The sequence below is a fragment of the Lithobates pipiens genome, unplaced genomic scaffold, assembly GCF_037356315.1.
Source record: "Lithobates pipiens isolate NorthernLeopardFrog02 unplaced genomic scaffold, aLitPip1_a1.2 Scaffold_28, whole genome shotgun sequence".
In the NCBI taxonomy this organism is placed as follows: Eukaryota; Metazoa; Chordata; class Amphibia; order Anura; family Ranidae; genus Lithobates; species Lithobates pipiens.
Window position 1 is genome coordinate 157,922,068 of NW_027507789.1, and position 27,761 is coordinate 157,949,828.

General features: G+C 46.9%; 1 protein-coding gene across 8 annotated transcripts in view; it reads left to right on the forward strand.

Moving 5' to 3' along the window:
- Positions 1–27,761, forward strand: part of CALCOCO2 (calcium binding and coiled-coil domain 2) — a 209,473-nt gene that overhangs the window by 117,767 nt on the left and 63,945 nt on the right. For all 8 annotated transcript variants that reach the window (XM_077459788.1, XM_077459784.1, XM_077459780.1 and 5 more), the window contains 3 exons: positions 2,705–2,789; positions 18,376–18,471; positions 21,242–21,313. In XM_077459788.1, coding sequence (XP_077315914.1) covers positions 2,705–2,789; positions 18,376–18,471; positions 21,242–21,313 — 253 coding nt within the window. The remainder of the gene's footprint in view (positions 1–2,704; positions 2,790–18,375; positions 18,472–21,241; positions 21,314–27,761) is intronic.

Here is a 27,761-nt window from a genome sequence, read left to right on the forward strand (position 1 = left end):
TGGCACTGCATCGCTTTAACTGACAATTAGGCGGTTGTGTGAGGTTGTACCCAAGCAAAATTTGCATCTTTTTTCCCTCACAAATAGCTTTCTTTTGGTGGTATTTGATCACCTCTGCGGTTTTTATTTTATGCCCTTTAACCACTTGGGATCCGCGCTATTGCCAAATGACGGCATTAGCGCGGATTAACGCGGCGCGCTCTGTGATCGGCGAGTCCGTGAGACTCGCCTGATCACCGATCCGTGCAAGGGGTCGATCCCGACCCCTTATCACGTGATCAGCTGTCAGCCAATGACAGCTGATCATGTGATAGAACGGAGCCGGTAATCGGCTATTATTCCTCCTCGCGCTGACAGCGCGAGGAGAGAAAAAAAAAGCCGATCACCGGCGGCCGTGATCGGGACATCAGTCCCGATCACGGCCAGCAATACAGCTGACCACCTGCCCCCTGCCAGTGCCCACCTGCCCACCGCAGTGCCATCCTGAATAAAAGTAAGTGCCCCCCATCAGTGCCCCCCATCAGTGCCCCCCAGCAGTGCCCATAGTGCCCACAGTGCCACCCACAGTGCCCCCACAGTGCCATCCAGCAGTGCCACCAACAGTGCCACCCACAGTGCCACCCACAGTGCCCACAATGTGCCTCAAAGGTGCTGCACCCCAGTGCCGCCCATCAGTGCCCAGCAGTGCCGCCCATCAGTGCCCAGCAGTGCCGCCCATCAGTGCCCAGCAGTGCCACCTATCAGAGCCACCTATCAGTGCCACCTATCAGTGCCCATCAGTCCCATCTATCAGTGGTACCTATCAGTGCCCATCCGTGCCACCCATCCATGCCACTTATCCGTGCCACCCATCCATGCCATCTTATCTGTGCCCATCTTTGCCCATCAGTGCCGCCTTATCTGTGCCCATCGGTGCCGCCTTATCTGTGCCTATTAGTGCCGCCTTAACTATGCCTATCAGTGCCCACCAGTGCAGCCTATCAGTGCCCACCAATGCAGCCCATCAGTGCCCACCAATGCAGCCCATCAGTGCCCACCAATGCAGCCATCAGTGCCGCCTAATCAGCGCAATTCAATGAAGGAGAAAAATGACCCGTTTGCAAAATTTTATAACAAACTATTAAAACATGATTTTTTTTTTTTTTTTTTTTTTTGCATCTTTTTTTGTTTGTTTAGCAAAAAATAAAACTCCCAGCTGTAACTAAATACCACCAAAAGAAAGCTCTATTTGTGGGAAAAAAATGATAAAAATTTAATTTGGGTACAGTGTTGTATGCCCGCGCAATTGTCATTCAAAGTGCATCAGCGCTGAAAGCTGAAAATTGGTCTGGGACTGAGGGGGGTTTAAGTGCCCAGTAAGCAAGTGGTTTAACAAAAAAAGAGTGACAATTTAAAAAAAAAATCAATATTTTTTGCTACAATAAATATTCCCCTAAAAAATATAAAAAAAACTAATTTTTTTCCTCAGTTTAGGCCAATGTGTATTCTTCTAAATATTTTTGGTAAAAAAAAATAAAACGCAATAAGCGTATATTGATTGGTTTGCGCAAAAGTTATAGCGTCTACAAAATAGGGGATATATTAATGGCATTTTTATTGTTAATTTTTTTTATTAGTAATGGCGGCGATCTGCGATTTTTATCGTGACTGAGACATTATGGCGGACACATTGGACACTTTTGACACCATTGTCATTTATACAGTGATCAGTGCTATAAAAATGCACTGATTACTGTGCAAATTACACTGGCAGGGAAGTGGTTAAAGACTAGGGGGCGATCAAGGGGTTAAGTGTGTCCTAGGGAGTGATTCTAACTGTGGGGGGGGGGGGAGGACTACCACGCACATGACAGAGATCACAGCTCCCGATCACAGGGAGCAGTAGATCCCTGTCATGTCACTAATTAGAATGGGGAAATGCCTTGTTTACAAAGGCATCTCCCCATTCTTCTGCTCCGTGGCACGATCGCAGGTACCCGGTGGACATGGAGTCCGCGTGACCCGAGGGCATGGTCACAGAGCATGCAACAGGCCCACAATGCTGCATCTTAAAGGGGACGTACCTGTACGGCCATTTGTCCAGCCGTGCCATTGTGGCGACGTATATCATTGTGCGCTGGTCAGCATGTGGATAAACTGCTCCATTCACGTGATCAAAAATTCCTTGATAAACATTCTACAAGAAAATGGCACCCACCATGAGTAAACACTAGAGTACAAATGAAGACTGGAGACCAATCTGTGCTTATCAATCTAGAAATCCTCTACTGCTGGTTTAGAAAGAACACACCATGCATGGCAATGAATTCATAAAAGCCTACAAGCTTTTGTAAACGAATATTAAAAATTCAAAAATAAACAAATTAAGAAAGCACAATTTTTAAAAAAAAATTTTGTCCTCAGCATGTCAAGTGCTCGTATGATATATTTATTCCATCATGCTTGTAGGCTTTTATGAATTTATTGCCACGCATTGTGTTTTTTCTAAACCAGCAGTAGATCATTTCTATATTGATAAGCACAGATTAGTCTCCAGTCTTCATTTGTGGTTTGTTTGTAGGACAGGAAGTGAAGGGAAATCTCTCCAATGGCAACAAAAAAAGGGGGTTATAAACCTCCCTTACTTTTAGCCAATTTTTTTTTTTTAAAAAGACCATAAATTACCATAAACATGCAATCATGCATTTATTTTTTCCTAAAACAGGAAACAAGTGCAGGATTTACAAAAAGAAGTAAAGCAAAAGATGATGGATCTGGAAAAAATTGAGGCTGAAAATAAAAAGCTGCAGGTGAGTTTCTGATCTATGGATTTTCTTTCTCAAAGATTTTCTATAAAGTGTATGTAAAACCAATGAATTTCTGTTATTTGTCCATTTTAATCTGTTAATCATAACATTGAAAGTGTGCAAAACTGCAGTTTTTTGCTGAAGCAAGCTTTCCAGTCTTGCCCAGTTCACCTTTGTAAACTACAGAATACATAGTTACATAGTTAGTCAGGTTGAAAAAAGACACAAGTCATCTAGTTCAACCACCCTTCCCTATGTTATGGAGATGAGAATGGGGGGAGTTCTGTAGTCCTAACACACTTCCTGCTGAGAATTGTCACCTAAGGACATGAAGTGTGTTACCGGCAGGAGCAGTCGATCAAAATAAAAAACATAGAAAATGAATGCAGCCACCGCATCTAAAGATTAGTTAGCCGTTGTACATACAATTTTTGTTCCTGGATTTAGACTTTTAGAAACGACAAATCAGTCTAGAATCTACTCGTCATGGAATACGAGTCCTAAATAAATTCTTGGCCTAACTGCTTCCAGTACAGAAAAAATAACAAGGAATAAAAGAACATAACTGGGGTGCCTCCAAGAAGAAAAAGAAAAAGGGAAGAAGACAGAGGTTGTGGGATAGTTCATTATAGCTTTGTGGTTTATTAGATGGTTGGATAAAATGTAAGAAGAGGAGGTAAAATGCAATGGTGTACTTCCATCTGTGAGGTTGCTGAGCTCCCTAATGGGGGACCAGAAAACCTGGAGTGAAACCCTGCAAGGAATATAACTGTCCCTATGCAGAGAACGCTTACATTTTATGCATGATGAGGAGATCCGGCTGATCCTACGCACTGCAGTCTCTAGATTCTGATATATTCACAGCAAGAGGTCTTTGAGTCCCAAAAAATGGGAAAACAGTGTCTAGAGGTCAGCCCATATGGGTCTTTCTCTGGCCGATGCCGGTATTTGGAAATCGGGCCAGCCGATGGCCAATATATGATGCCGTTTTTTGCAGCCAATATTTTAGGCTGATTGGTGCTAAGTGTACAAAAAATAAAACCAAAAAAGCACTGCGCTATCCAAATGTTAAGAAGCAGCTAACACACTAAAATGGCGCAACTCATTGGTAATGAGGATTGTCAAAAGATTATTTATTACTTATTTTTAGGGGGACCAAGAAAAAATATTTCTATTGGAATAGCAAATATATACTAAATTAATTAAAATAAAACTGGAAGAAAATAGAGAAAAAGGAGAAAATGAAAGGGGGGGGGGAGGGTAATATAACTGAATTATGTTTATTTCAATATATACATTACCGTATATACTCGAGTATAGGCCGACCCGAATACAAGCCGAGGCCCCCAATTTACCCCCCAAAAAACTGGCAAACTTATTGACTCGTGTATAAGCCGAGGGTGAGACATGCCTGTCCATCCCTGTGTGTGTGTCCGTCCATCCCTGTGTGTCCGTCCATCCCTGTGTGTCCGTCCATCCCTGTGTGTCCGTCCATCCATCCCTGTGTGTGTGTGTGTCCATCCATCCATCCATCCCTGTGTGTGTGTGTCTCCATCCATCCATCCATCCATCCATCCCTGTGTGTGTGTGTCTCCATCCATCCATCCCTGTGTGTGTGTGTCTCCATCCATCCATCCATCCGTGTGTGTGTCTCCATCCATCCATCCGTGTGTGTGTCTCCATCCATCCGTGTGTGTGTGTGTGTGTGTGTGTGTGTGTGTGTGTGTGTGTGTGTGTGTGTGTGTCCAGCCTACCTGTGTCCCGAGCCTTTGTCCCGAGCCTCCGTCCCGTGCCTTGCCTCCTTGCCTCCGTCCCGTGCCGTGCCTTGCCGCCGTGCCTTGCCTCCGTCCCGTGTCGTGCCTTGCCTTGCCTCCGTCCCGTCCCGTCCCGTGCCGTGCCTTGCCTTGCCTCCGTCCCGTGCCCTCTTCGTCGGCGCCTCGGCGGCCATTGTAAAATTCAAAAGCCTCCGCCTTCGCCTGTGATAGGCGGAACACTGAATTTCCCAGCAGCCTGTGTTCCGCCTATCACGGACATCGTATCATCCTCGTCCGTAGTACGAGGATGATACGATGTCCATGATAGGCGGAACACAGGCTGCTGGGAAATTCAGTGTTCCGCCTATCACAGGCGAAGGCGGAGCTGGAGGCGCGGCTTTTGAATGATAGAATGGCCGCTGTCTGTCTGCTCGACACGCTGATCGAGCGGGCAGACAGCGATGACTCGAGTATAAGCCGAGGGGGGCACTTTCAGCCTCAAAAAAGAGGCTGAAAATCTCGGCTTATACTCGAGTATATACGGTATGTCAAAATTGTCCATACATAAGTCCACAATCAATGACTGCAGGGAAGGAAATATGACAATAGATGATCCACGAGCAGGGCTGCCTCCGATGGGGAACTGAAACCAGGTTCTAAAAGACTCTAGAAGAAAGTAAGGAGAGGGGCGCCTCTGAGTGTAGATTTTAACACACAATTTATTTTGTAAAAAAATGCACAGGCAACTCGCATTTTATGTGATCATCATGAGCATGTAATTATAAAAATCGTCCATCAGGGGGAGATCGTCAGTTGTTGTCATAATTTCATCCTCTCTGCTGCGCTTTGGAGGCCGTTCGTTGTTTACACCGCACGGTGGAAATGCCGGCCGGGGTGGAGATGGGTCTCAAAACGAGGTTTGGAGCATAGGAAGCGTGGAAAGCAGCAGACGCGGAGAGATGATGTCACTGGAATGTGACGCGTTTCGTGAGCGTACGGGCACAGCTTAGACAGATTCCTAGCCAGGATACATGCTGTATCTCAGTGAGCTGTTCCAAATGTGCAAAAAATCTTAAGACATTCATTCATAGCCCCTATTTTTGTGGCTCTCCCCATATGAACTGACATGCTGCTGTTTTGGTTGGGAGAGGAGTCTGTCTAAGCTGTGCACACTGATTGGCGTGTAAGGAAAGTTTCTATATACACACCTGTCCTCGTATTTCTTTAATGGTGTTCATTGCACTATTCAGCAATACATGATATCTGAGGGAGCATCAGCTGGTGTCCATGCTAGGAATAATCTTTGTTTGATCTCCCTATGTGAATCAACCCTGACACCTAGTGGATGGTTGGAGACGGACAGTGGAAAGCGGAGTTTCTAAGCTTGAGATATCAAGGCTCTATTTTATTTATGGTCTGGTGAGTGCACCCCCAAAAGAGGTGTTTTTTACCACAAGTGGTGAATCGTGGGTGGAAGCTGTGCACAAATCACAATAAGAGACTCTACCTTTCCAGTATCTACCTCATTGTATTGATCATGAAGAGTAATGTTCATATGTGAATGAGGAAAAAAGGGCTGCTGCAATATTATCAAAAGGACTTTTATTTGTTTTTTGTACTATTGCCAATTTTCTATTTTGGACTCTTATATTAAGCAGCTGCTGTTTATAATACAGGTATAACTATAAGGAGTTTAGTCCAAGGAATGCGGAGGGGTGTGCATAGGGGGGCGTTTTTTTTTGTAACATCCTTGATTAATACCCAGAATATATTATTTACCCAAAATTCACAAGGGTCCAGTTAAACCCCCGTGAAGACTGATAGTGAGTGGCATGAATTCAATAACCTCACGCATAGGTTGTTATATAGATTTTTATTTACAGACCCTCGTTAGAAAAACACCATCATATCTTAAGGATACCGGTGCTACAATAAGGAAATTAGAGAATATTAAGCTCCAGGACCATTGTATTATTGCTACGGCGGATGTGGCGTCTCTCTATACGTACATGACGCATGGAAGGGTTATAGAGGCGTTTCACCATTTTCTTGATCGTGAGCACTCTCTTGCACCGTTCCAATGTGAATATCTTGTAGAGCTTTTAGAATTTGCCACAGAACTTTTTATGGCCAAATGGGAGGAGGATGTCATCTATGCTCAACAGAACTCATCATTAATTTTGTGGGCAAGGTATATTGACGACATCCTCCTCCTTTGGAATGGCACTGCACATGCTTTGAAGGAATTCTTTGACTTCCTAATACTATACCTCTGTCATTAGAATTTGTCATATGACATGAGCACCAATAAGATTTATTTTTTGGACCTAGAAATAGGAATAGTTTATAACAGATTTGAATTTAAAACCTATTTCAAGCCCACAGACCGTAATGGTTTTATTTCCATGGACAGTTGCCACCACAAATCGTGGCTGGGTTCAGTTGCACGCAGCCAATTTCTCAGGCTTCGGAGGAATTGCACTGACATGGATACATTTATTGTGCAGGCTGAAACTTTGAAACAAAGATTTCTTGATAAAGGATATGACATCAAAACCCTTGATTTAGAATTACAAAAGGCAACCAATGTCAGTAGAGACTCCCTTTTAGCCATTAAACCTCAACGAGAACCTGATGAGAGTTTCATATGGGCCATGTTAACATAATTTTCAATACAACATAAACAAATTAAAACCATTGTGAACAGACATTGGGATGTTCTTAGAAATGATTCCATTCTTGGTTCCAAATTACCCGAGTGAGCAAAAGTTCTCTTTAAAGAAGCACCTTCTTTACAAAGCCGTATTGCACCAAATATTATAAACCCACCTGTCCGCCCGTCATTTTTCATAACTTGATTGGTTTCTTTCCTTGTAAGAAATGTGTTGTGTGCCAATACAACACATTAGGGAAACATAAAATGGTTGAGTTTATGTCATCAGTTACTAAAAATAAATACACTATTAAAACGTTTTGCACGTGTAGTACCAGATACGTGGTGTATTTAATTACTTGCCCTTGTGGACGTACAACAAGGACATTTTCAGTTAGAGTAGGGGAACATATTGCTTTGGTTAAAAGTAAGGACTCCAAACACAGTGTCCCTAGACACTATAAGGAGTTTCACAACAGTAATCCAAAGGGAACACAATTTGTTGCCATTGACAAATATGTACCCCCGTGGAGGGGGGGTGCCATGACGAAAGGGGTGTCTCGGTTAGAGACTTACTGAATCTACGTGCTCCAGTCCCAGTCTCCGTTCGGTATGAACGTGGAGTAGGACATCAATGCTTTCATCAATGAAGCTTGAATTTTTTTGGGGAATTTTTTTTTTTCTTGTGGGTTTCTGTCTTACCTCCTTGGTCAATGCGTACTAGAATCATTCTGGAGTATTTTTAAATTTGAGGTATATTTGCAGTGCATTGCCATTCACATTACAAATATGGGCTCTAATGAGTGAAAATATATATATTTTTATGATTTTTTTTTTTGTCCCCAATATGCGGATGTACTGTTCACTTTTGTGTGGACATAGCGGCATTCTTTATATGTGGGAGGTGGTGTGTCCATCCTACATTTTGGTTTGGGGTGGGGCCGTTTAACATACTCCATCCGTAAAAGAATGTGGAATGCAAATAATAGATACATCGTAAATGTGGAACGCACGCCCGCCGGCTCTATTGGCTGTTAATTAGAGGCCGCTCACTGTCAGGGACGCTACCTGGATGGTTGCGGTGCTGGGCACGCTGGTGTGCGCCGATGTGCGGCGGTGCGTGCGGGGGTGCGCGTTCCTGTGCGCGAGGTGGTGCGCGCTCCTGCGGGCGCCGGTGCGCGTCGATGCGTGCCGGTGCGTGCTGTTGTGTGTGCTTCGGGCTACGCTGGTGTGTGCTGGCGCCCGGGTGCGCGCACGCGTGCCTGTGCGCGACGGCGCACGCACGCGCACGGCGCTTGGCGCCAATCGGCCTATTTAGGTCTGCTTCTTAGTCCATTCAGGTGCTGCCTGATCAACAGCTCCCCGGTTCCTGTTCCGCTGCCTGTATCCTGCATTTCTGCTTCCTGATCTCCTGACGACCCGGCTCTCCTTGTACACCCCTGACCTCTGCCTGCACCTGACCTCGGCCTGTTTGACCTTGCTCCTGCCTGCTTCTTCTGTACTTCTGCTGTCTGCCTGTTGCCGAACCCTGCCTGAACCCGGACCTGCCTGCTCAGTTCCTGCTCTGCACCCAGTTTTGCCTGTGTCCTGCCTAAATACCTGCTGCTGAAGTTTCCTGCGAGTTCCTGCTCCTGGAGCCACACCACAGGCTCTCTTACCACTCCGCACTCTCAGCCACCTGTCTACTCTATCAGGGGTTGTAAGTCGGATACGTACGGGAGACCACCCTCTGCCCAAGCGCACTCACCGGTCTGGTAAGTGCTAGTCTGACAGTATCAGGCAGCCATGACTGAGCCCGGGCAGGGGGCCTCCCCCATGGACGAATTATGCAGACACCTGGCTGGTCTGACCCAAGCCGTGAAGAATCTCCAGGAAGGCTACTCAAGGTTGGAGGAGCAAGTTCAAGCCTTGTCCTCCTCATCTAACCCTCAAGGAACCTCTTCCACCGGCCTTTCATCCACACCCTCCGTAGTGATGCTTCCTCCAGAGCCACGAGTACCTACGCCTGAAAGATTTTCTGGTGATCACACCAAGTACCGTGCGTTTCACAATTCTTGTGAACTTTACTTCGCACTGCAGCCCCGGACATTTTCTCTAGAAGCAACTAAGGTGGGCTTTGTGATATCCCTGTTGTCCGGCGAGCCTCAGACCTGGGCCCACCGTCTGCCGGAGCAGAAATCTGGAACCCTGGATAGCCTTGATGATTTCTTCTTGGCCATGTCTCAACTATATGAGGACCCCCAATTGACCGCGACTGCAGAAGCCACACTGCACTCTCTCTAAGGTCGCAGGGTGGCTGAGGACTATGCGGTGGAATTCCGTCGTTGGAGTTCCGACACGGATTGGAATGACGCCGCCTTGCGTGACCAATTCCGGATGGGACTTTCTGACCACCTTAAGGATGAGTTGGCACGGGTAGGAATACCACAAACCCTGGATGAATTTGTCAATCTCTCCATTCAGATTAAGGGAGCGCCGGTTGGAGAGATCCTCCAGCCACTTCCGCCCACCTGGATGCTCCCCAAGGTTCCCAGTTCTGCTGGTCAGTTTCCTTCCACCTCTTCTGCTCCTGCTCTGGAAGCTCCTGAACCGATGCAGCTCGGTTTGCTTTGGCCCTCGCTGACCCCTGAAGAAAAGCAGCGCAGACGTGCTCATAACCTTTGCCTCTACTGTGGGGAACCTGGGCACTATGTCAGGGCCTGCCCCAACAAGACACGTAAGTGTGTTTCCACTTCCTCCATGTGTGCCTCTGTTCTGCAAAAACCCAGTTCTCACCTTGCTCTTCTCATCACATTGCAGCTTCCAGCAGGGAATTTTCCAGTGTCAGCCATCATTGACTCCGGAGCATGCAGCTGCTTCATCGATCTGAATTTCGCTGCCAACCATCACATCTCGCTTCTACCCAAGGCTCAGGGGCTTGCTGTACACCTAGCGGATGGCTCCGCTCTTAGTTCTGGTCCTGTCACGCAAGAGACTGTCCCTTTGCTGGCTACTATGGGCACCTGTCACCAGGAGCACCTATGTCTTGATGCCATCTCCTCCCCCCTGTTTCCCATTATCCTGGGGATACCCTGGTTGCAGGCCCACAATCCAAGCATAAACTGGGCCACAGGAGAAGTTAAGTTTCTTTCTAAATACTGTCAACAACACTGCTTGGGCCGACCAACCAATGATTCCTCTCAGCTTCTCTGTTTGGATGTCGATCCGGAATTACATCAGTCCATCCCTGAACCTTATAAAGACTTTCTGGATGTATTCAGCAAGAAAGGGGCAGAGACTCTTCCCCCCCACAGGCCTTATGACTGCCCTATAGAACTGTTACCAGGCACTGAAGTTCCTTTTGGAAGAATTTTTCCACTAACAGAGCAGGAGCTAGGCACGCTGAAAGATTATATCGATGAGAACCTGAAAAGGGGGTTTATCCGTCCTTCTACTTCCCCTGCCGGTGCTGGCATTTTCTTTGTTGAAAAAAAGGACCGCTCCCTACGTCCCTGCATTGACTATCGGGAATTTAACAAAATAACTGTTAAAAACCGTTATCCTTTACCCCTAGTACCCGAGTTATTCCAAAGGCTGGGATCTGCAGTCATCTTTTCGAAATTGGATCTTCGCGGAGCTTATAATCTAATCTGTATCCGTGAAGGAGACGAATGGAAGACAGCGTTCCGTACTCGTTTTGGGCACTTCGAGTACCTTGTCATGCCCTTCGGGTTGTGTAACGCACCCGCGACCTTTCAAAATTTTGTCAATGCTATTTTTCGTGATTACCTGGATCTATATGTAATTGCATACCTGGACGATATCTTAATCTTTTCCTCATCATTGGAGGACCACCGTAGACACGTCCATAGCGTTTTAACCTGACTCAGGTTACACGGGCTCAATGCGAAACTCGAAAAGTATGAATTTGAACGCCAGTCCATCAAATTCCTGGGCCTGGTTATATCAGTGGAGGGCATCAAGATGGATCCCCAAAAGGTGTCTGCCATCCTGGACTGGCCTGCGCCTGTGGACAAGAAGGGTGTACAGAGCTTCATTGGCTTTTCCAACTTCTACCGGAAATTCATCAGGGATTTTTCTGCAATTATTGCTCCCATCACCAAACTGACCAGGCAGGGTACCCGATTCTCTTGGACCCCTGAGGCTCAGGTGGCCTTTGAAAGACTCAAGACGCTATTTACTTCTGCCTCTATTCTGAAACGCCTTGCCCTTCGTCCTTGAGGTTGATGCTTCAGAAATCGCCGTGGGGGCAGTGCTCTCTCAGCGACAGGGTGCCAGGGCCTTCTTTTTCCGGTGGCATTCTTTTCCCGTAAACTCTCGTCATCCGAAAGGAACTATGGCGTTGGAGACCGAGAACTTCTGGGCCGCTCTGGAGGAATGGCGTTATCTATTGGAGGGTGCTGCACATCCTATCTTGGTCTACACTGACCATAAAAACCTGGAATATTTGAGAACTGCTAAAAGACTTAGACCACGGCAAGCCAGATGGGCTCTTTTTTTTCCCCGGTTCCAATTCCACATTACCTATAGACCTGGTTCTAAGAATGTCAAGCCGGATGCGCTGTCACGCATGTTTTATGACCCTGAAAAGACTCTGCCTCCTGACACAATCCTCTCTTCTGGGAACTTCCTGCTCCTCCAAGGGGACCTTATCTCCCGGATCAGACAGGCTTCTGTGGAAATGCCCCCGGTCCCTGAAGTCAGCTGTAGTGAGGGGTTGTTCTGGCATAAAGGCATAAAGGCAAAATTGTGGTTCCTGAAGCCTTGAAAGTGAACCTGTTGGAGCTCTGCCACGACCATAAGATGGCCGGACACTTTGGTACCCTGAAGACTGCCGAGCTGGTCCTTTTGGTGGCCTCAACTACTTAAGGATTGTAAGGACTATGTGGACTCTTGTAGTACTTGTGCCCGAAGTAAAAACAGCCGGACACGGGCTTGGGGTCTACTGAAACCTTTGCCTGTCCCTGAGTGACCGTGGAAAAAGATTTCGATGGATTTTTATCGTGGAACTTCCCCCATCCGAGGGGTTCTCTACCATCTTTGTTGTAGTTGATAGGTTGTCCAAAATGGCTCACTTCCTCCCGATGAGGGGCACCCCCTCGGCAATGGAGACGGCCAAGATCTTTGTCAAGGAAATTGTAAGGCTGCATGGGGTCCCAGCGAGTATCGTGTCTGATCGAGGTGTCCAATTCACTTCAAGGTTGGAAGGCGCTCTGCGGGTCCCTTGAAATTGAATTGGCATTTTCATCTGCTTATCACCCCCAGACAAATGGACAAACGGAAAGAACTAATCAGTCCCTGGAGCAGTACATCCGCTGTTTTTTTTTCTTTTTCGCAAGATGACTGGGTCCTGTTACTACCTATGGTGGAGTTCTCATGTAACAACTCCTTACATTCCACCATCAATCAAACACCGTTCTTTGCCAATTACTGCTTCCACCCAGCTTTTTTACCTAGTTCAGTTCCAGAATGTACTGTTCCTGCAGGTTCCGAGACTTTGGATTTCTTCTCCAATAACAACAAACTCCTAAAGAAGACTATGGCCAAGTCCCAGGAATACTATAAACGGACGTTTGACAAGAAGAGACGTGGAGAACTTGTTCTGGCATCCGGCGACCAAGTGTGGTTAGCCACAGCTAACCTAAAGATGGCCTGTCCCTCCAGGAAATTAGGCCCTAAATTCATGGGCCCTTTCACAGTAAAGAGGAAGATAAATTAAGTTGCCTATGAACTTAACCTACCTGACTCTCTTAGAGTGCACCCGGTCTTTCACGTGACCTTATTGAAACCCGTTACCCCAAACCCCTTTGTTGGCCGCACTACTGGCCCACCCGAACCTGTTATAGTGGACAACGAAGAGGAGTTTGAGGTCGAAGCAATTCTTGATTGTAGGAAGAAGGGTAATGTAACCCAGTACCTCATCAAATGGAAAGGGTATGGCCCTGAAGACAACTCCTGGGAGCCAGAGGGAAACCTGCATGCTCAGGAACTTTTGCGGGCCTTCAAGAACCGGCAGGTTTCCAGATCCTCTCACTTGGGCAGCCGGAGTCTGCCCTTAAGGAGGGGGCACTGTCAGGGACGTTACCTGGATGGTCGCGGTGCTGCCAGCGCTGGTGTGTGCCGATGTGCGGCTGTGCGTGCGGGGGTGCGCGTTCCTGTGCACGCTTCTGCGGGCGCTGGTGCGCGCCGGTGTGTGCCCATGCGTGCTCCTGCTGGCGCCGGTGCGCGTCGATGCGCGCCGGTGCGCCCTGTTGTGTGCGCTTCGGGAGACGCTGGTGTGTGTGCTGGCGCCCGGGTGCGCGCGCGCCCGTGCACGACGGCACGCGCGCGGCGCTTGGCGCCAATCGGCCTATTTAGGTCTGCTGCTTAGTCCATTCAGGTGCTGCCTGATCAACAGCTGCCCGGTTCCTGTTCCGTTGCCTGTATCCTGCATTTCTGCTTCCTGATCTCCTGACGACCCGGCTCTCCTTGGACACCCCTGACCTCTGCCTGCACCTGACCTCGGCCTGTTTGACCTCGCTCCTGCCTGCTCCTTCTGTACTTCTGCTGTCTGTCTGTTGCCGAACCCTGCCTGAACCCGGACCTGCCTGCTCAGTTCCTGCTCTGCACCCAGTTTTGCCTGTGTCCTGCCTAAATACCTGCTGCTGAAGTTTCCTGCGAGTTCCTGCTCCTGGAGCCACACCACAGGCTCTCTTACCACTCCGCACTCTCAGCCACCTGTCTACTCTATCAGGGGTTGTAAGTCGGATACGTACAGGAGACCACCCTCTGCCCAAGCGCCCTCACCGGTCTGGTAAGTGCTAGTCTGGCACTCACGTTGCCGTCGATGGACGGTGGAACGCGAATGGAACGCAAATAATATAATGAGACCTAGGCATGATTCGTACACTTGGAGATCATTCTGAGATTACCCGGGAGTGATGCGGTCTGTTTCATTGCATCACTTCCGGCAGTGACGTTATGTGTTCCACTATAAGATGATATGGGGGAAATGCAGGGCAACAGATGGCGGCGTGGAGTGCACGCCCGGTCGCCATCTTGATTCTATCCGGAAGTGATTAGATTGGTTATACCACAGGCTATTATAGTGGAACGCAAAGTTACACAATTTAATAGAGGCGTGGAACGCACGCCTAGTGGCCATCTTAACTCAAAACCAGAAGTGACACGCGGTGACACAGGAAGATGGAATCTTGCTCATTTGTGCTCAATAGTCTATATAAGTAAGTCCGGCATCAGTGGAGGTACACTCCAGACGATGTCTATGAGGATGAAACGCGTCGGGTGGACTCCACTGCCACCATTTTTATACTGAAAGCGCTTGAAAAAACTACTTAAATGTAAGTTTGCTACCTTTTTTTAATAAATTTATTTTACAAACGGAATTACGCTATATGGCCTTATCTTTCCACTCTATATGCACACCGTTTGGAGTTGGGCCTTTTATATAATCTGAGAACCTATTTTGTGTTTGGAAGAAATTCTTCTATCGAATTTGGTAATTCAGCACCTGGGAGTCCTATTTCCCCACAGTCACCATATAAAGCGTGTAAGACCCTGGGATGCTGGGACTGTGACATCATAATGGGCGGGGGACATCACCCGGTGACCCCGCCCATTGTCCCTATATAAGTCGCCGCGCATCACGTCCCTGTCATTATGGCCAGAGACAGCGTTGAGTCAACATCTCAAGGAAGAAGAAGAGAAGGCGGCGAAAGAAGACCGTGCCACCGCCAGTAAAAGAGCTGGAAGAAGGAGCGGAGGCCCGGCAAGAAGAACCAAAGAGGGGGACAAGACCCCCGAAGTCGGAAGAAGAGGCGGCGACAGAAGACCTGGCCACCGCTAGTAAAAGAGCTAAAGGAAGAAAGCGGAGGCCCGGCAAGAAGAACCGAAGAGGGGGACAAGACCCCCGAAGAGGGGGACAAGACCCCCGAAGAGGGGGACAAGACCCCGAAGTCGGAAGAAGACCCCCGGGTGGCAACGAAGAAGAAAGCCGGGCTCCTCCGTTAGTAAAAGAGCTAGCAAAAGAGCAGAAGATAGCGGAGGAGTCCGGCGAGAAGACCCTCCAAGACGGAAGAAGACCCCCGGAGCTGTGCAATAAATGATTTTGAAACCCTGTGTTGTGTTTTAATTACATTTTATTTACAGGTGAATGGGTAGGGGTACATTATAAAAAGGGGGCTCCCGGATTCCGATAAGCCCCCCGCCCGCAGACTCCGACAACCAATGGCCAGGGTTGTCGGGAAGAGGCCCTTGTCCTCATTAACATGGGAACAAGGTGCTTTGGGGTGGGGGGCTCGCTCGTCCCCACCCCCTTTCCTGACCGGCCGGGCTGTGTGCTCGGATAAGGGTCTTATATGGACCTTGGGGGGACCCCCGCGCCGTTTTTCCGGCATAGGGCTTCCCCTTTAAGTCCATACCAGGTGACGGGGCCATCGACGTGTCAATCTCGCCACCGAAGGTGGCGACATTGACTTCCTTCGCTAGTCCCGGCTACCTGGAGCCGCGTTCAAAATTAATGGACTTTCCTCCATGTAAGGGTAAGTCTGTTTATTTCAAAAGTACGGCGGAAAAGTCCAGTTGTGTGTGGGCAGGTCCGCTCATTCGAAAAAGTTCGGCAGACCTCCGCTTCAAAGTCCGGCTGTTTATCTGCCGGGCTAAGTCCGCCGGACAGTCTGATCATGTATAAGTGGCATTACTGTCACAAGGCATGTTTACATTGCTTGTGTGAGCAATAAAAGTGATAAAAAAAAATTAAGGGACAGTGTAAAAAAAACAAAAAACTATATACAAATTTATTTATTTTTTTAAGCGCCCATCCCTCCATTCTGCATTCAAGTGAACGCATAGGTAGGTCGCACCCGCAAATGTAAACAGTGTTAACACCAAACATGTGAGGTATCGCTGGGATCGTTAGAGAGAGAGTAATAATTCTAGTACTAGACCTCCTCTGTAACTCTAAACTGGTAACATGTAGAAATTTTTAAAGCATCGCCTATGGAGATTTTTAAGTACTGTAGTTTGTCACCATTTCACGAGTTTTAAAGCATGACATGTTAGGTATCTTATTATTATCTTAATTTATTAGCAGGTGAATGCAGCCCTCCATGCATTCACATAAATTGAATCCAGCCCTTAAGTGAAAAAAGGTTGAAGACCCCTGTCTTATATGATAGGATATGTACTTTCAAACACACAGTTGTGCTCATACGTTTACATACCCTGGCAGAATTTGATTTCTTGGCCATTTTTCAGAGAATCTGAATACTAGCACGAAAGCATTTCTTTCACTCATGGTTAGTTTTTGGCTGAAGCCATTTATTATCTTCTTAAATCATAATGACAACAGAAACTACCCAAATGACCCTGATAAAAAGTTTACATACCATGGTGATTTTGGCCTGATAACATGCACACAAGTTGACACAAAGGGTTTTGAATGGCTATTAAAGGTAACCATCCTCACTTGTCATCTGTTTGCTTGTAATTAGTGTGTGTGTGTGTATAAAAGGTCAATGAGTTTCTGGACTCCAGACAGACCCTTGCATCTTTCATCCAGTGCTGCACTGAGGTTTCTGGATTCTGAGTCATGGGGAAAGCAAAAGAATTGTCAAAGGATCTGCGGGAAAAGGTAGCTGAACTGTATAAAACAGGAAAGGGATATAAAAGATATCCAAGGAATTGAGAATGCCAATCAGCAGTGTTCAAACTCTAATCAAGAAGTGGAAAATGAGGGGTTCTGTTGAAACCAAACCACAGTCAGGTAGACCAAATAAAATGTCAGCCACAACTGCCAGGAAAATTGTTCGGGATGCAAAGAAAAAAACACAAAAAACTTCAGGTGAAATACAGGACTCTCTGAAAACGTGGTGTGGCTGTTTCAAAATGCGCAATAAGGAGGCTCTTGAAGAAAGATGGCCTGCATGGTCGAGTCGCCAGAAGAAAGCTATTACTACGCAAATGCCACAAAGTATCCCACTTACAATATACTAAACAGCACAGAGACAAGCCTCAAACCTTCTGGCACAAAGTCATTTGAAGTGATGAGACCAAAATTTTGCTTTTTGGCCACAACCATAAACACTACATTTGGAGAGGAGTCAGCAAGGCCTATGATGAATGGTACACCATTCCTACTGTGAAACACGGAGGTGGATTGCTGATGTTTTGGGGATGTGTGAGCTACAAAGGCACAGGAAATTTGGCCAAAATTGATGGCAAGATAAAGGCATTATGTTACCAAAAAATACTGGAGGAACATTTGCATTCATCAGCCAGGAAGCTGCACATGGGACGTCCTTGGACATTCCAACATGACAATGATCCAAAATACAAGGCCAAGTGGACCTCAGTCTCCTGACCTCAATATCATTGGCCCACTCTGGGGAGATCTCAAACGTGCAGTTTATGTAAGACAGCTCAAGAATTTACAGGAACTGGAGGCTTTTTGCCAATAGGAATGAGCAGCTTTACCATCTGAGAAGATAAAGAGCCTCATCCACAAATACCACAAAAGACTTCAAGCTGTCATTGATGTTAAAGGGGGCAATAGACAGTATTAAGAACTGGGGTATGTGAAGTTTTGATCAGGGTCATTTGGGTAGTTTCTGTTGCCATTATGATTTAAAAAGAGTAAACACAGTTGATTGATAATAAATGGCTTCAGCCAAACGCTAACCATGAGTGAAAAAAGTTTTTGTGTTATCATTCATATTCTCTGAAAAATGGCCAAGAAATCATAAATTCTGCCAGGGTATGTAAACTTATGAGCACAACTGTATATGGTTACTTGGATAGAGTATTACCTTCCCAACAATTTTGATAGATCATTGTTGACCACATTTGGCATACTGACATTTGATATTAGTGTTGATATTAGTATTGGTATTAATTGCTATTATGTAGGGAAGAGGATATCCACAGCCCCAGTTTTGGGTAGGAAAACAATAGACGTCTGCTGGAAACAAGCCCAATCTAGCTGGATTGCTAGTTCCACTGAGTACAAAATGAACAAATTCGACCAAAAATCATTATATATTGTATATTTTGTGCAATAACAAAGAGTAAGACTCTTAATACAGGAAAAGATACAAATACTAAGGCAGGAAAATATGCAGGATTACAATATGATGGGTACTTCCATCTGTGACCACAATCAATATGTTACTCTCTTTTGTTACAGAGTGAGAATAAAGCCAAGCAGCAAGCAGTAGAGAACCTCAGTGCTCTTTCTGATAACTGTAAAAAAGAGGTCACCAAACTGACGGCTAAGCTTGAGGTTTGTATGCCAACTTCTGATCTAATCTGGGGGCGCAGTAAAAAAAAGTCAAGGATACACAACAACATAACTTACAAATCTGTTAAATTCCTACTAAGGCCCCATTCACATAAGGTATACGCTTGTGTACAAGCCGTGTCTACACGCGTGGGGATGCACAGGTGTTCAATGTATCCCTGTGCAGGCAGTCCTAGTCATGTCAATTGATACAGGGGTTGCACGGATTCAGTCGCTGCTCCCAATCTGACATTTGTGTGGGTGCAGGTGCAAAGTAGACACTGTAAGATCAGGGACATGTACTCATACCAACACAGATGTCAAATCGAGAGCAGCGGCTGTGTCTGTGCAACCATTGCTTCCCAATAGACATAAATGGAACTGCCTGCACAGGGATGCACAGAAGGTAAACATAGCCTCTCAATGGTAAATGCTGTAATATGCCCCATGTGAACAAGGTCTTACTGTTTTTTTTTGGGGGGGGGGTGTTTTGTTGAGACATCAAAAGTATAAACAGACCTTAGCTGCACTGCAGGTGAATGAATAAAAGCCTATCCATTCAATCTGAAGCATAGTAAACTGTGTACTATGCTTCATTGATGAATGAACACAGGAGCGATTGGTATCGATCGCTCACTGTGTTCATTTAGGAAAGCGCTGGTCAACAGGAAATGTTTATCAGCCTCAGCTTCCTCCCCACTCTCCATCCTGACACTGATCCCCAGCAGCTGTAGCCAGCAGGAGGGGGAGGACGGGAGGCTGGTCAGCAGCGCTGCAGGAAGGGGATCATGGGGGGGGTCAGTACAGAGGGGGTCTAGCCAACAAGAGTGCCCCTTTGTCCTCTGTAATGACCTTACAGTGAATAAGTCAACACCAAGTTCACTATATTGACCATTTATATATGATGTGCCCACTCATCTCAGAATGGCAATGCTGCTGTGCCCCCTGTGCTCATCCATCCATACTTCCAGAAGAGTTGTACAGATTGTTTTAGTCAGACAGGTCATAGGGAGATGAAATTTACTGCTATGAAATGTTAATGTACACTTCCATTTACGAATTCCGTTGTTCCTGGTACATGATCATTCAGTTGTTCCCTACAGCTGGCCATACACTAGTAAATTTTGTTTGAAATGTTTGTTTCAATTTTCTAATCATTGTTGGGATCAAATTGATGGTCATTTTCAACCGAAGTGACAAGAAATAGTAAAGGAGCAGGATGGTAAATTTTTCTCGAACAAACAGATTTCTAACAGTGTATGTGTTTTACATTTTGGGAAATTTCTTTCATTCTAAAATCAAATGTTAAAAAGCAAACAAAATTTTAAAGTACAGTAATACCTTGGATTGTGAGCATAATTTATTTTCCGGAAACATGCTTGTAATCCAAAGCACTTGTATATAAAAGTGAATTTCCCCATAAGAGATAACGGAAACTTAGATGATTCCTTCCACAACCAATTATCCATATGAAAATGATCACAGCAATGCAAAATACAGTACAGTATAAAGTGTATGGTGTATACAGTATGTGGCCAGAGGTACAGGGGCAATCTGAACAGTAGAAGGTTCAGTTTTAATGTAAACATTTTTTGGGGAATTACACTAACAGCTTATAACTCATGTTAAGGAGTCTGGTGCTCATCCATTAAAGCCGCTGGTGTATACATTACTGTATGTGGCCAGAGGTGCGGGGGCGCTGATGTATGCAGTACTGTATGTGGCTAGAGGTGCGGGGTCACTGGTGTATACATTACTGTATGTGGCCAGAGGTGCGGAGGCATTAGTGTATACATTACTGTATGTGGCCAGAGGTGCAGGGGTGCTGGTGTATACATTACTGTATGTGGCCAGAGGTGCGGAGGCGTTAGTGTATACATTACTGTATGTGGCCAGAGGTGCGGGGGCACTGGTGTATACATGACTGTATGTGGAAAGAGGTGCGGGGCGCTGGTGATTACATTTCTGTATGTGGCCAGAGGTGCGGGGGCACTTTCTGAAGAACTCAGAGCCACTCGAACTGTTGACACTTTCATGTGCTCTGAATGTTATGCCCGCCCCACCCAGCAGGGAGTGTCTCCGAGTTCTCCAGAAAGCACTAGGAGCCACCAGCGCCCCTGGATCCCTGGCCACATACAGTACTGTTTACACCAGTGGTTTACTGTATACATCAGCGGCTTTACATGGATGAGCACCAGACTCCTTAATGCGGGAGTGTAATTCTAATTTTATTTTTTTTACATTAAAATGGTGATTGTCCTACTGCTCGTCTTGCAAAACAGCTTTCACATATCACGTCACGTTAATTTAAAAAAATGTTGCTCATCTTGCAAAAGGACCTATACCACGTTACTCGCAAACCAATGTATTACTGTACTTTCTAAGGACAATCGTCAAGAGATCGAATGTGCTGAGAATATTCATATGAATATTTGCATGAACATTTATTTCAAAATTGTCAATTGTATGGTCACAGTTTTACGAACTCACCGTCTAACAAGATGACAAATGCCAGGGCTGCATGTAATTTGACTTTAGGCTCTGTTAGGGGTTAAAGCCAGTGAGCTAATTACAGAATGCAGGAATGAGGATCATGGGAACCTTTATTACAAGCTGAGTACACTTGGCATTGTTGTTCCAAAGAGGGAAATTGTGATATCCTGTTAATGAAACTGGAGTTTATTAGCCTTTTCTAGATATGGCCAATAACCATGCTGATTGGGTGAAAGTATTACAGTGACAGTCATCTAGTTAATTCTGTACTTTTATATAGAAGGTGCAAACAAGTACTTTGGAATCAGAGAAGAGGCAGAAAGAGGAATTTGAGCGATTACTGAAGGAAGAGGTAAAGTAATAATCTGTGCCCTGACCATTTATCCACTATTCTACAACAAAAAGTTTGTATTTGAAATATACCTGTTAACATGAATACATGTAAATGTACAGTATGTGTGCAGCAAGTTAAAGAGGAACTTAAAGCGGTAATAAACCCGCTGACATATTTTTTGTTTTTTTTCACACCAGCAAGGCAAATGGCATAATGAGCTAGTATGCACCGCATACTAGCTCATTATGAAATACTTACCTTAGAACGAGCCCCCGACATCTCACCCGATACACACCGAGGGAGCTGACATGTTCCCTCGGCGTGTCTTCCGGATATCGTGGCTTTCCGGCGCTGTGAGTGGCCAGAGCACCAATATCGTCACTCCCTCGCATGCGCATGGAAGATTTCCTTCCAGCAGGGTCAGGAGGTGATGCGGGACTGGTTCTGCAGCCTCCTGGGACATGTAACGTGTCCCCGGAGGCTGCAGGCGGGGGGTGTGGGCAAGGGACATGCCCAAGTGCACTTCATTCCCGGAATAAAAAAAATGTCAAAAGTGTTAGTGATGGGGGTGGAGAGGGAATAAGCAGCAATTTTACTTTTGAGTTAAGGTCCACTTTAAAGTTTTTTAGGCTGGGTTCACATACCGTATTTATTGGTGTATAACACGCAATTTATTCCCCTGAAAATCAGTGGGAAATCCATGGGCATAGATTCCAATGGACGAGGAAGCACACGTGCCTACACTTATGCTCTTGGAACAATTGGAAAAACACAGAAATATGGATTTTTCTGGTGCCAAGACACTTTTACACCCTATTAATCACTTACAGACCGGACCATTTTGCTGGCCTAAGACCAGACCACTTTTTGCGATTCTGCACTGCGTCGCTTTAACTGACAATTGCGCGGTCGTGCGACGTGGCTCGCAAACAAAATTGACGTCCTTTTTTTACCACAAATAGAGCTTTCTTTTGGTGGTATTTGATCACCCCTGCGGTTTTTATTTTTTGCGTTATAAACAAAAATAGAGCGATAATTTTGAAAAAAACACATTATTTTTTACATTTTGTTATAATAAATATCCCCCAAAAATATATAAAAAAAATTTTTTTTCCCTCAGTTTAGGCCGATACGTATTCTTCTACATATTTTTGGTAAAAAAAATCGCAATAAGCGATTATTGATTGGTTTGCGCAAAAGTTATAGCGTTTACCAAATAGGGATAGTTTTATGGCATTTTTATTAATAATTTTTTATCATTTTTTTTTTACTAGTAATGGCGGCGATCAGCGATTTTTATTGTGACTGCGACATTATGGCGGACATATCGGACATTTTTGACACATTTTTGGGACTATTGTCATTTATACAGCAATCACTGCTATATAAATGCAGTGATTCCTGTTTAAATGACACTGGCAGTAAAGGGGTTAACCAGTGTGTGGCAGTGTAGGGGTTAAGTGTTCCTAGGGGTGTGTTACTAACTGTGGGGGGCTGGGCTTTCATTTAGTGAACACTGATCTCTGCTCCAATCACATGGAGCAGAGATCAGCGTCACTAGTTGCTAGGCAGAATGGGGAAATGCTGTTTACAACGGCATTTCTCCATTCAGCCACCCCATGAGACCATCGCGGGTATGCCCGCGGCGATCGAGTCCGCGGGACCTGCGACCAGACTCACGGGACTCCCGACCGGCACGGTAGCGTACCCCCGGAGGCGCGCTCGCGATGGCAGGGCGGCATTAAAGATTGGATGTACCAGTTAGGCGAAATATGCCTGCCCGTGCCATTCTGCTGACGTACATCGGTGTGCGCTGGTCGGGAACCGGTTAAAAATGTCACAATTTTATTTTGAGCAACATATATGTTTAAGATAGTAAATGTTAAAAGTTATTACAATTACTAGGGATGAGCTGAGTGTTCGAGTCGAACATACGTTCGACTCGAACATCGGCAGTTTGCACGTTCGGCGAATACCGAACGTTATGGGCCATTCGCGCCAAATTCGTGTGGCGCTCACGGCCCACAATGCACTGCACCATCGCAGTGCAGTGCTGGCTCATGCATGCAGTGCTGTGACCCCGCATGCTTGGCTAATCACAGCGCCGGCAGCGAGGAGAGCAATGATTGGCCACAGGCAGGATGCCTGTGGCCAATCATAGCTCAGGCTGTGTAGTACACGCCCCACACTATATAAGGCCGCCAGCGCGGCGGCCTTGTGTAGTGTGTTGGCGTCTGTAGGAGTTAGTGGGTGTTCTCTGTGTACCTTCAACACAGTATACATTGTTTGTTATCAACCGATTTAGTGTTCTTGCTCTTCTGTAATGGAGCTTTCAGCCATCTGCAGGAGTTTGTGGGTGTTGTCTGCGTGCCCTGACCGCAGTATACACCATTATCCACCTATATAGCTAGCTATATTGCTCTTCTTTAATTCAGCTTTCAGTCAGCTGTAGGAGTTTGTGGGTGTTGTCTGCGTGCCCTGACCGCAGTATACACCATTATCCACCTATATAGCTGGCTATATTGCTCTTCTGTAATTCAGCTTTCAGTCAGCTGTAGGGGTTTGTGGGTGTTGTCTGCGTGCCCTGACCGCAGTATACACCATTATCCACCTATATAGCTAGCTATATTGCTCTTCTGTAATTCAGCTTTCAGTCAGCTGTAGGAGTTTGTGGGTGTTGTCTGCGTGCCCTGACCGCAGTATACACTATTAACCACCTATATAGCTAGCTATATTGCTCTTCTGTAATTGAGCTTTCGGTCAGCTGTAGGAGTTTGTGGGTGTTGTCTGTGTGCCCTGACCGCAGTATACACCATTATCCACCTATATAGCTAGCTATATTGCTCTTCTGTAATTGAGCTTTCGGTCAGCTGTAGGAGTTTTTTGGGTGTTGTCTGCATGCCTTGACCGCAGTATACACCATTATCCACCTATATAGCTGGCTATATTGCTCTTCTGTAATTCAGCTTTCAGTCAGCTGTAGGAGTTTGTGGGTGTTGTCTGCGTGCCCTGACCGCAGTATACACCATTATCCACCTATATAGCTAGCTATATTGCTCTTCTGTAATTCAGCTTTTAGTCAGCTATAGGAGTTTGTGGGTGTTGTCTGCGTGCCCTGACCGCAGTATACATTATTATCCACCTATATAGCTAGCTATATTGCTCTTCTGTAATTGAGCTTTCGGTCAGCTGTCGGAGTTTGTGGGTGTTGTCTGCATGCCCTGACCGCAGTATACACCATTATCCACCTATATAGCTAGCTATATTGCTCTTCTGTAATTCAGCTTTCAGTCAGCTGTAGGAGTTTGTGGGTGTTGTCTGCGTGCCCTGACCGCAGTATACACCATTATCCACCTATATAGCTCTTACCTAATTGAGCCAGTTAGTTGGTGTTGTGTGCCTCCAGCACAGCACAGTATACACCGGTATATACCCTTTAATTCCTGTTGTTCTATAATAAAGGCATCTGCAGGAGTTAGTGGGTGTTGTGTGCCTCCAGCACAATATACACTACCCAATTGCTGGTTTTCCCATCTCCCTTCAGGCCATTACCATGTCTGGAAGGCCAACAAGGAGAGGCAGACAGGCACGAGCTGATAAGAGGGCAAGCAGGCTCTGTGTTTAGAGACAACAGTGCTGGTCGTGGACGCGGTGCATCGTCATCAGCACGTGGCCATGGGACACACTTGTCCTTATTTTCGGCAGCTGGACGTGTTGAGCCGCATCATGCTGAAGACTTGGTAGAGTGGATGACCAAGCCCTCCTCATCCTCCTCATCCTCTCTCACCCAGGCTCAGGGTACTAGCAAAGCAGCTGCCAACGCATCGTCTTCCCTCGTCTCAATGTCATCATCAGTGACTCCTTCCCTAGACCCACCACGTTTGAGCACAGTGTTGGCTACATGCTCCAGGAGGATGCCCAGTGTTTTGTAGGCTCTGATGATGAAACTCAGCTAGAGGAAGGCAGTAGCTTTAGTGCAGAGAGAGGGTATGCTCAAGAAGGACAGCAATCTGGCAGTCATGTTCCACAAGCTGCAGCATACTGCCAGGTTTGCTCCAGCGATGAAGAGGGAGGGGATGATGAGGGCACTGACTCCACGTGGGTGCCTGGTAGGAGGGAGGAGGAGGAGGCACATCTCCAATGAGGCGGGATGCCCTTTGGGGGCCAGCTTAGGGGCAGCACACCGACTGAATCACACCGCAGAGCTCCGCCTGTGCAGGGCACTGCCTCTGCGCGTTATACTAAAAGTTCTTTGGTGTGGGCCTTTTTTGAGATGAGTGCATCAGATCGCACCGCTGCTATTTGCAACATATGTCTCAAGCGTATCTCGCGGGGCCAAAACATCAGCCGCTTGGGCACCACATGCTTGACCAGACATATGTTGACCTGCCATGAAGCTCGTTGGCAAGCGTACCTAAAAGAACCACACCAAAGAACAAAGCAGACCTCTCCTTGCTCCTCATCAGCTGGGATCTCCAACCTCACTAGACCTTCAGTCCTCTCTGAAACCTGCTCTAAGAGAAATGAAGGTGTAGAATTAGGTGTGTCACAGCCAAGTGCTTCCGGGCACTCTGCTAGCAGTACACCCACGTCCGATTATAGCAGGCAAATTTCCCTGCCCCAGCTGCTGGACCGTTGAAAGAAGTTCACTCCCAGCCATCCACATGCCCAGCAGTTGAATGCTAGCTTGGCTAAATTGCTAGCACTTCAACTGCTGCCTTTTCAGTTGGTAGACTCGGCCCCCTTCCGTGAGTTTGTACAATGTGCGGTTCCTCAGTGGCAGGTCCCCAAACGCCACTTTTTCTCACGGAAGGCGATTCCGGCTCTCTACTGGCATGTGGAAGGCAATGTCCTTGCCTCGCTGGACAGGGCGGTCAGCGGTAAGGTGCATATTACCGCTGACTCATGGTCCAGCAGGCATGGACAAAGACGTTACCCGTCTTTAACGGCCCATTGGGTCACTCTTCTGGCAGCTGGGAAGGATGCAGGACAAGGCGCAGTAGTGTTGGAGGTTGTTTCCGCCACCACGCCTCCAAAATGCTAATACTGGTTGTGACACACCTCTCTCCTCCACCCCCTCCTCTTCTTCTTTCTCCATGGCCTCTTCCAGTGCTCTGTCCTCAGAACCAGCGGTGCTCCGTAGGTGTTCAAGGGGCTACGCAGGCAAAATGATGCCAGGCCGTGCTTGCACTGGTTTGTTTAGGGGACAGGAGCCACACTGGGGCAGATATTTTGTCAGCTCTGCAGGGGCAGGCCGAGAGGTGGTTGACGCCACGCCAGCTTAAGCCAGGATTGGTGGTTTGCGACAATGGCACCAACCTCCTCTCCGCCCTCGAACAGGGACAACTGACCCATGTGCCCTGTGTGGCTCACGTCCTTAACCTGGTGGTGCAGTGGTTCTTGGGCAGGTACCCGGGCTTACAGGATGTCCTGAAGCAGGCCAGGAAAGTCTGTGTGCATTTCCACCGATCATTTAATGCCTGTGCTCGGCTGGCTGAGCTCCAAAAGGAGTTGAACCTGCCCAAGAACCACCTTATATGTGACATGCCCACGAGGTGGAACTCAATGTTGGCCATGCTGCAGCGGCTGCACACGCAGCAGAGGGCCATCAATGAGTACTTGTGAGACTACGGCACCAGGACAGGGTCAGGGGAGCTCGGTTTTTTTCTCACCACGCCAGTGGGGCATGATCAGGGATGCATGCATCAGTGACACTGTACCTCTTGCCCACCTGTTGGAGCATACGCTGCGTGGAATAATGGACAGGGCACTTGAGGCAGAACAGAGGCAGGAAGAGGAGGACTTCCTTGCCTCTCAAGGCCCCCTTTATCCAGACAGTGTTCCTGCTGTCCCACCCATCACACAGGATGAGGAGGAGGAGGATGATTGTGTCAGCATGGAGGTGGAGGCTGGCACTCAACATCAGCAGCAGTCTTGTAGGGATGATTTACAGTCCCAAGAAACCCGTGGACTTGTACGTGGCTGGGAGGAGGTAGCTGCGGATCATGTTGTCCTTATTGACCCAGCGGACTCTGGACCGAATGCCTCAGCTAACCTACGCTGCATGGCCTCCCTGATCCTGCAAAGCCTGCGGAAGGATCCTCGTATTCTTCGGATCAAGGAGAGGGACCATTACTGGCTGGCCACTCTCCTTGATCCACGGTACAAGGATAAGGTTGCCGACCTTATCTTGCCATCGCAGAGGGAGCAGAGGATGAGACATCTCCGGGAGGCCTTGCAGAAAGGTCTGTGCAACGTGTTCCCAGAGACTGGGAGGTTACAAACTCCTGGTCCTGGACAACGTGTTGCTGAGGCATCGGTCAGAAGGAGCGGTGGAGAAGGTGGCCGTCTGACCGATGCGTTCAGACAATTTTTTAGTCCGCAGCCCCAAGGTATGATCGGTTCCAGCAACCATCGCCAGCGTCTGATTTACATGGTGCAGAAATACCTAGGGGCAAGGTCAGAC